This window comes from Pseudonaja textilis, chromosome 4, assembly GCF_049901715.1.
Source record: "Pseudonaja textilis isolate UNSWEBS1 chromosome 4, rPseTex1.2, whole genome shotgun sequence".
In the NCBI taxonomy this organism is placed as follows: Eukaryota; Metazoa; Chordata; class Lepidosauria; order Squamata; family Elapidae; genus Pseudonaja; species Pseudonaja textilis.
This window is the reverse complement of record NC_141993.1, coordinates 38,208,688-38,218,221: the sequence shown is the minus strand read 5'-3', so window position 1 is coordinate 38,218,221 and position 9,534 is coordinate 38,208,688. Positions and strand designations below refer to the sequence as shown.

The following is a 9,534-nucleotide window of genomic DNA, read 5'->3' as shown; positions in this document are numbered from 1 at the left end:
GTTGGCCATATTTGATAGTACTTTCTCACTACTTCCATAAGGGTATTGTGATTACCACTGACTGTAATGGTATTACTACCCTGTATTTCTAATAAAAATCTTTGGTTGGCATTTTATCACTTGTCTTATAAATCTATCTTCAGCTACTTTTCTTTGAATTATCAAATAGCGGAGGCTTTACTGTCTCAATATGGAGGAAAATGGACCTCACATTCAATGCCTTTATTTTTGTCAACAGAGTATCAGTTGTTGGAGCTCAAGGTTTGCATATATTTATTTCCAGGCTCCTGTAATAACGTATTGGCAAATATTCATAAAATATGCCAGGTGCCTACAAAGACAGCCTGGTGTTCATACGATCATTGAACTGACTGTTAACATTGCCTGAATTTTGGTGAGCCTTTGGGAACATCTATAACTCTGAAATATTCCTGAACCTTGATTCATTTGAACACCAAACTCTTTTTTTTACGGTATTCTTCTACTGAGAAGTTAGAGAATGCAAATAACTATTAGCCTTTTCAAACTAATCATGATATTATTTTTGTTATGCATTTCAAATTATAAGATCTTTCCCTTTAAATATTCAGGTTTAATTTCCCAGCACTTGAAATATTAAAATCTGACTGCATACAAAATAGAAACATTTTTACATTGAACAGCAACTCATGTTAGTAGGATAGTATTTTTTAGCAAAAGTGGGAAAACATAGAATAACTGTCATAATCGTGCCTATTTTGGGCAGTAGACAAATTCATGTTTGCATGATTAGGCACTTTCATCATATCCTAAACAGACAGTAATAGACATTATTAATGGATTGGTACTGTTAGTTAATGAAGAGAAGGATTAGAAAGCATCATAGTTTGGAAATTGCTGAGGATATAAGGAAGTTTACATTTGTGTCTGAAGATTGTGGAATTTCCTAACTCGGTGTATTGAAAACAAGAGATGATGTTGCAACCTCACAGCTAAATATAAGTGTCAGCTGAAAAAAAACCAGCTCCACAAATAAAGGTCCAATTGAACTGCTTTAAGTTACATAAGGGTCAATGGAATTCAAGGGTGGGAGCGGGTTAGTCCACTTGTGGCTAAGTAGAGACTCTAAGCTGATCTTTTAACTCTGCTCCCATGTTCTGCCACTCCTTCTCCTATGTTGGAAGAAAAATCCATCTTGGTCAGTACAAGAGAAAGGCACTGGAAATAAAAATGGAGGCTGATCGGAAAGAAAGTTTATTGATGAGCAGAACCACAGCGTGCAGTTCTGGGACAACTGACAAATTAGTTTGATGACTGCAAGGATTTTTAAACAGTTTATGGTATTTTATAATTTTGAGGTTTGTTTTGCGTGCTTTTATTATTTGATTGGTTTTACTTCTTTCACAAAGGCTTGTGATGGATCTTAATTATCAGCTTTCTGTCCTATTTCTGTCAGGCATGTGTAATTGGATTTTATCCTGTTATCTATTGCCTCTAGCCTACCTTTCTTAATGGACCGGTATTGTTTCCATTTTCTCATTGAATGTGGTTTAGATCATGTCCTGTCCTTCATCCCATCACCTGGAGGTGAAGGTGTTTAGTTTGTGAATAGGCTTGGCCCAAGATTTCTTAATGGGCATCTGCTGTAGGCTATTAAGAAAGACTTCCCTTTCCCTATTATATTGGGGAAATATAATATTCTACTTATTTTAATATTCCCCAAAATATTTCATTCTCAGGGGCCGCAGGACTTCCCACACCTACAATAAACAAACTTCTTTAAGGAATTAAAAATAAGTATGTTAAAAAAATAGCTGAACAGAAAAATGTTCAGGGAAGCATGATAATGTTTTTATTACATATTACTGTAATATTACATATATGTTTATAAATATGTATGGCCATGGTACTCTCAGAACTGGAAAGCACCTGGTTCATTTCTTAATGTATCACCTTTACACTTCAGCTCTTGTGTTCATGCTCTTAAAGTTTATTTATATATTATTGTTTGCCCTGATCTTTGGACCAGGAAGTAACATTTTTTGTTGTCGAGAGAACCAAATATTCAAGGACAATGCTATGCAAAACATGAAAGAACAAAGAAGTATTGTATAAAGGAAACACCAAATTGGAATATATATGTGGTTGAATAAATTAATATTACATGTATGAATATGCACAGATTTGTGCTGTACATTTGATTTTAGTTTCTAGTGGTATTGTTTCCAGTGTGATACAATTCCTCAAGAATTCTCTGAGAATAAGCATAATTTATTTCAGGTAATAGAAAGAGATTTTAATCTTCAGATCTGTCCTCTATTCAGTTTAAATAAACAAACTATCCTTTACTGCTTTGCTTGCTGAGAAGAGAAAGCTTAAAGAGATTATTTCCAGTATGGAACATATGACTCAGAATGAAAGTTAAAATGGAGTAGGGAGAATGGAGAAAAAGATCTTATTAAAAAAAATATGAGAAAAATAAAGAAAATGCTCAATCTTTATGTATTTTTCACAAATAAATATGTTGTTGCTGTGAATCAATTTCATTATTGTGCCAATTCATGTTCAATAACCTTGCAAACATATGCATTCAGCAGATACATAAATTGATTCAAACATGGATAATTCAAGTTTATAGTTGTCTGGCAAAAAGAAAAAAAGTTTTCAGAGAAAAACAATACACTATAGACCCTATGAGAATATAAACTTTAATCATGACTATATAGCAAAAATTGTTTTCCATATAGTTTCTGTTTGAAAAATGGAACCTGGCGAATTTTTTTTTAAATTGGCAAAAGCTAGTTTAGCATAAGGAAAATAGTCATCAAGAGGCTACTGATCCCCAGCTTTTCATTGCTATCCCAAGTGGAGTCAGAGGGACAGGTTGGGGCTTCTATCACAAGGTAGTACACGTGGTTCTTAACAGATAACATATAATCAGAGTTGGAAGGGACCTTGTAGGTCATCTAGTCCAAGCGGGAGACCCTACACCATTTCTGACAAATGGCAGTCCAATCTCTTCTTGAAAGTCTCAAGTGATGGCGCTCCCACAACTTCCGAGGGCAAGCTGTTCCATGGGTTGATTGTTTTCACTGTCAAAAAGTTTCTCCTTATTTCCAGGTTAAATCTCTCCTTGTTCAGTTTCCATCCATTATTCCTTGTCTGGCCTACAGGTGGCTTAGAAAATAGCTTGACCCCTTCCTCTCCGTGGCAGCCTTGACTTACAACAGTTCATTTAGTGACCATTCAGTAACAATGGCACTGAAAAAGTGAGTTATGATCGGTTTTCACACTTACAACCGTTGTAGCATCCCCGGTCATGTGATCAAAATTCAGATGCTTGGCAATTGATTCATATTTATGACGGTGGCAGTGTCCTGAGGTCATGTGATCAGCTTTTGAGACCTTCTGACAAGCAAAGTCAATGGGGAAGCCAGATTCACTTAACAACCGGATTACTAACTTACCAACTGTAGTGATTCACTTAGCAACTGTGGCAAGAAAGTTCATAAAATGGGGCAAAACTCACTCATGTCTCACTTAACAACATTGCAAAAAGGGATCACATAACTCCGGGACACCACAACAGTCATATATGTGAGTCAGTTGCCAAGCAACTGATCACATGACCACATGGAGATGGAGCAAGGGTGGTAAATGTGCAAAATGGTCATCCATCAAACCTCCCCCCTCCATGCCCTTGTAATTTTGAACGATCACTAAATGAATTGTTGCAAGCCGAGGAGTACCTGTATTAACTTGATTGCCCCCTAACCAATCAACCAAGACACGGAAATGGATCGATTTATTTCGCCCACCAGCAAATTGCCTTCTCGTGAAGCCGCCCTGCGAGTAAGGCGGCGCTTTCTCTTTAAACGCGGGGGGAGAACGAGGGGAGGGAGAGAAGGGGAGGGGAAAGGGCAGGTCACGTGTCCGCCGGTATGCGCGCGCCGGAACCCGTCCGGCCGGAGCAGAACCAACAAGCTCGGCGGCGGCGAGCGTCGTGCGCGTCTCTTCCCGGAATAGCCGCCCTTTAGGAGGGTTGGGTCGTAGCCGGTTTCGGCGACGGGGGCGGCAGGTCCAGTTGGGTTTGGCTGCTGCTTCTCTGGCAGCGGCTTGCCTGAGCGCGGCGGTTCGCTCTCTTGCCTTGCCTTTCCAGCCTGCCTGCCTGCCTTCCATTGGCTACCCCGCCATGGAGCTTTTCCAAGCCAAAGATCACTACATCTTGCAACAGGAGAACCGGGCGCTCTGGTGTAGCCGCGCCGACGGCAGCCTCCAGCTCCGACCCGGTGAGTTCGTAGGCAGATAGATGGTGGCCCTAACCGAGCCACCCCGCTGGGCGAAAAGGGCGGGGAGCGGGAGCAAGAACTCCTTGGAGGTAAACCTGGCGTCGGCGGGGACTTTGCCGGCACCGAGAAGGGGAAGGGAGCTGGGGTGGCTACGGGATAGTGGGGCGGAGGAAGGGCATCTTCTGAGGGGCTGAAGGCAGAGGCGGCTCTCGGGACACCGGGTGGAAGGGCGGTTGATCCACTGGGCGAAGGAGTGCAGGTTGACTCACCTGGAGGGAGGTGTCTCGTGTTACCTGAAGGGGGGAGGGGGAGTCTGGGGACAAGTGCAACACCGACAAATAGAGGAGCGGGCACGTCCTCTCCGCTTCCCCTGAAGTGGAGAAATGAGCACATCAGGGCATGTTCAGGGGAGGCCACCTTCAGTCCTGAAGGGGGTCTTTAAATTCCTGAAGTGCAGGTAGTCCTTGACATACGACCACAAGCGAGCCCAAGATTGATGTTGCTGAGTGAGACATTTGTTAGGGGAGTTTCACCCCATTTTATGACCTGTCTTGTCATCTTTGTTAAATGAATCGCTGCAGTTGTTAAATTAGTAACCCGGTTTCTTAAGTGAGTCTGGCTTTCCCCATTGACTTGGCTGGTCAGAAGGTTGCAGAATGGGATCACGTGACCCCGAGACAACTGCAACGGTCATAACTATGAGTCAGTTGTCAAGCATTCAGATGCAATTCACATGACCGTGGGGATGTTGCAATAGTCATAAGTGCAAAAATGGTCGTAAGTTACTTTCTTCAGTGTTGTTGTAAGTTTGAATGGTCACTAAATGAACTGTTGTAAGTCGAGGACTACCTGTCTTTTACAGAGTAAAACAGTAAAGGACCTTGGGATACATTGGATATTACGGAAGTTGTGGCATTTTTATTCTTCCCTAATACCTTCTCTCAGGATGGTGATGTTTGTCCCATCCTAGCCTGCCCTTTTCTACTGTGGGCTGTGGATCTCCTGTGTAAATACCTCTGGGCTTGTTGCATTTGACATTTAGAGAGTTAAAGCAAGGGGGTTTGGAGGTTACTGTGAATATATCCAATGACCCTTTTGAAATATTGGCATAGGACCTTTTTTCCCCTTTTGGTTTTACTGTTTGAATTGTTGTAACAGGTTATTTCAGCAATGGGAATAAAGTTGAGACGTTGTTTAATGGATATAATGTTAAATCAAATGATTAGTTTGGCTTAGCAATAATCAGTTGGATATATGAGTAATAGATTTTATATACCATCTGGAAAAGAAATAAGGTGGGGGGGCTATGCTTGTAGCAGTGATAAAGTGCTACCAACCTGTCCTTGGGATGAAAGTCCACTGTACCATCATAGAATTAATTCCCATTGCTAAATTGCTAATTCTGCATTCTTCCTTTTATTGCCATATGGTAGCATACTGCTTGTGTCGCTGTAAGCAATGTAAGTAAAGCCCTCTTTTTCTTGACATCATCAGCATATGGGAATCCATCTATCAAGCAAAGTGATGTGGAAGTGAGTTTTGAAAGATGGCTGGTCCACATCTTCCTATGTGGGTCAAAGCAAGAATGAAACCTGAGAGAGATGCCCAGTAAAACAGAAGAACCAGTTCTCTCAAAACCCAGCGGCGCTCTCCTGTTATGATCAGCTCTGCTGCTTTAGTTAGAGCTGCCCAGCTTTTTGCAGGGCTGGGTTTTTTGAAAGAGTAATCGTTTTTCATTTGCTTTTCAACACTCCCCCACTGCTGATCAGCTATTGGCAGGCTGGGGGGTGGGGAAGCCTGCTGGATTTTTAAATAGTTGTCTCTCTCACTTTACCATACATCTTCCCTGTATATGTGGGGATGACCTTGGGAAATGGAGTCCAGATATGCTGCCTAGGAAATGGTTAGATAAGAGACAGCATAGTCTATGGATGTATAATAGGCAGGGTGAGAGACTCAGAATAGAGCCTCCCTAATTTCTTGAGTTGTAAAGGAAACTGGGAGAATTGCATAATAAAGTAGAATTAACTCATCTGATCATGTTTTCTTTGTGGTCTACTTGGTAAGGCTGACATCGGCTGTAGCTGTGATTCTTCTTCCCCCTTCAGAGAATTGGGGAATTTCCCTATAAAGTGGGGGACCACTGCACTTTCCCCATTGTTTTGATCAGTTCTTCTGCAGGCTTCTTCACACAACAGATTTAGTGCTCATCCATTGGTAAGCTGATACAGCCAAAACAGTTAACCTACTTATAGTCATACAGAGAATAAAATTATTAAGTGTTGGTGAAGAGTATGAAGTTCTAAAAATATGTTCATTTAGGAGTATTATGGTGATTTTAGTAGATTAATAGCAAGATCCTTTACAAACAAGAGGTATGCTCCTGGAAAATGATGTAGCCACATCGTTTATTCTGTTTCAGGGGTGAAGTTGGTAAGAGAAGATTGATAAAGAAATTGGGGTCTTGACATATAGTAAAATGGCAAGATAAAGTCTTCAGCTAAGCCTTGAATGGGTTATTTCATTTTTCATGTTTTTTTAAAAGGTTCTCATCATACAAGCATGCAGCTGTGTTTTTTTAACCTTTTATTCTGCTACATTTCAGATAGGTGAGACCTACCTGTCTCATGATTTGAAGAAGTGCCAATAATTGATTGCTGATATGCCATACAAAGAGCGCTTGATGGCAGTTTTGCTGCTCTTTTTCTGACATTGTTGCAAGCTGGTTTCTAAATATTTTAGAAGAATCATAGCTATATTGTCTGTGACAGGAGATTTGACTGAGCATTGAATTCCTGCTGATTGGGCAGAGTCATGAGTACGAGAGTGAAACACATATTGAAATGACAATATGCTTGTTCTTTTATTATCTTTGAAGATATTTTTTGCTTCAATGACAATCTGTTCACATTTTCTAATTTTGAATTTAGAGTTTGTGCTAATGAAGTAACCAGAGTGAAAGCTAAAATGGTTGGTTTTGTTTATTTGTGGCATTATGTAGCAAAGCTTGCTGTCATGGCTTGGCATAGTTTTTCAAACTGTAAGCCATTTAACAATGATGGCCAAATTTGTCAGTTATATACAAGTAGTCTTAGACTTACAGCAGTTTGTTTAGTGACAGTTCAAAGTTACAACAGCTCTGAAAAAAGTGACTTATAACCATTTTCCACACTCATGACTGTTGCAGCATTTCCATAGTCACATAATCAAAATTTGGATATTTGGTAAGTAGTTCATGTTTATGACTGTTGTAGTGTCTTGGATCTTATATAATCAGCTTCTGTCAAGCAAAGTCAATGGTGAAGCCAGATTCACTTAACAGTGTTAACAATTTAACAACTGTGGCAAGAAAGATCATGAAATGGGGCAAAACTCACTTAAAAATAGTCTCAGCAACATAAATGTTGTGGTTGTAAGTCAAGGATTCCAAGTCATGAATTACCTGTAATTCATCCACAACAATTTTAAATTGATTTATATATTTTTTCTTTTTTTCCAATATGGCATAACAGGTTTGTCTAATTAAATGTGTGACTAAAGAAAGATTCTCTAATACGGTAGATACTCAAACATTCCTTGGCAATAAGTTATTGCAAAAAGTTTCTTGAAGGTAAATATTGGAAAATCACTGTCAAATTAATGCATTTGCTAGAATTTTGAACATAACTTGAAGATTAAATTTTGAAATTCTGTAATAAGAACTATCTTTGAAAAAAATACAGCATTAGGAAGTTTATTTGGTCTTTTCTGATGCCTGGAAGGGTTTTGCTTGATACTATATTGATTTTGGAGATACTTGAAAATTAGCAGAACCTTCTGATGTATTCTTTCCAGTATTTTCAATAGCACATCTAAGTTTTCTCTTGAATTTCAAATTGCATAGAGATCCTCTTTCCCCCTGGTTTCATTCTGGAATCTCCTGGATTGTCATTTTTAAGAGGGGTTTGAAAATGTGGAAAACTATGTTACATTGAAACAGATAATTCATGTATTTAATTATTCGACTTTTGTGTTTTTTCAAGTCAGTCTCAACTACTGACAAGTATTTGGATAAATCCATGTACAGTAGTTTTTTTAGGAACCTTTTCAGAAGTGGTAAGTGACCTGAATTTGTCTAGTTGACTTAGTGTTGTAGTGTTAGGTTGTAGTCTTCATTCAGTTGGCTTAGTCAGTGCCTAGGCAAGGCTAGAACTTGTAGTCTTCCAGTTTCTAGTCCTGTGCCTTTAACCTGGTTGAAATTGAATCACATTCCATTTTCCCCTATTTCTTCCTTCTTTTGAAATGTCTCTCTTTAATTATTGACCAAATGTGACCCACATTTTGAAAAAAAAAAGTGTATCCCACCATAGGGCATCATGCTGTGCCCAGTTTATCTTACATTCATGAAGTGAAACATTTAAAACTAGATGATTATGAGTTCTCTTTCTGCTGTTCCCATTTATCACACACAAGTGTAATTACTCTGTTGTCTATCAATGACTTCTTTGCCAAAAATCTTAAGACTATATCCAGTCAACAGTTGATTAATTTTTATGTTACATTGTAGTTTGCTCTGAAACATTTGTATTTAAATTTGTACCTTGTCCTTCCAATGTTTATTCTTTACTTGGGTGCTTAAAAATGTAAAGAAATAAAATTCAGAAATACAAACCAGAAAAATAAAATGCAAAAAAACTGCTCCTATAACAGTTAAAATAGTTTGATGTAAAATATATTTGCTGTAAAACAAGTGTTTCTTTGAATAAGATGTTTATTAACACAATACAGAACTCTTCATTAATTTCCTGGTATTGTTTTAGGTTGTTCTTTTTTGTTGTGTGAAAATTTTCTGCATTTTTCTGCGTCCACTTCCTCAATATGTTTTGAAGTTTAACTTAAATAATATTGTATAAGAGTTTGATTTAAAAACATCATAGAGCTAGATTATTGTAATTTCAAATAGTGAAGTAGACAAAGAGTCTGGTACCAGTTTCTGAATGCTTCTGTATCACTGAATTGTGAAACATGATAGTTTCTTTTGGTTTTAGCTTAAAATAAGCTGCAGTAGCTAGTTTGAACTGTGCATAGTAAAAGTTGTAAAGAAAGAAGGTACAGTGCTTTATAACTGTGTAAGGCTACCTTTTTAAATTAAGTTTAAGAAAAACTGTGTTAAGTGGACTGTTTAAATGAGTTTTCAGAGCTATTTTTGTATATTTTTCTTTTTGTGCATTTTTTTCTAGGTTGAACAATTATACTTCTTTTATAATGTAGTTTACTCCTGGGGTTT

The 9,534-nt window shown here is 38.5% G+C and overlaps 1 protein-coding gene across 1 annotated transcript in view; it reads left to right on the top strand.

Annotated features, from left to right (window-relative positions):
- Window positions 1–3,931: 3,931 nt before the first annotated feature.
- Window positions 3,932–9,534, top strand: part of INPP5F (inositol polyphosphate-5-phosphatase F) — a 44,991-nt gene continuing 39,388 nt past the window's right edge. The window contains exon 1 of the mRNA XM_026704873.2: window positions 3,932–4,268. Coding sequence (XP_026560658.1) covers window positions 4,172–4,268 — 97 coding nt within the window. The 5' untranslated portion in view covers window positions 3,932–4,171. The remainder of the gene's footprint in view (window positions 4,269–9,534) is intronic.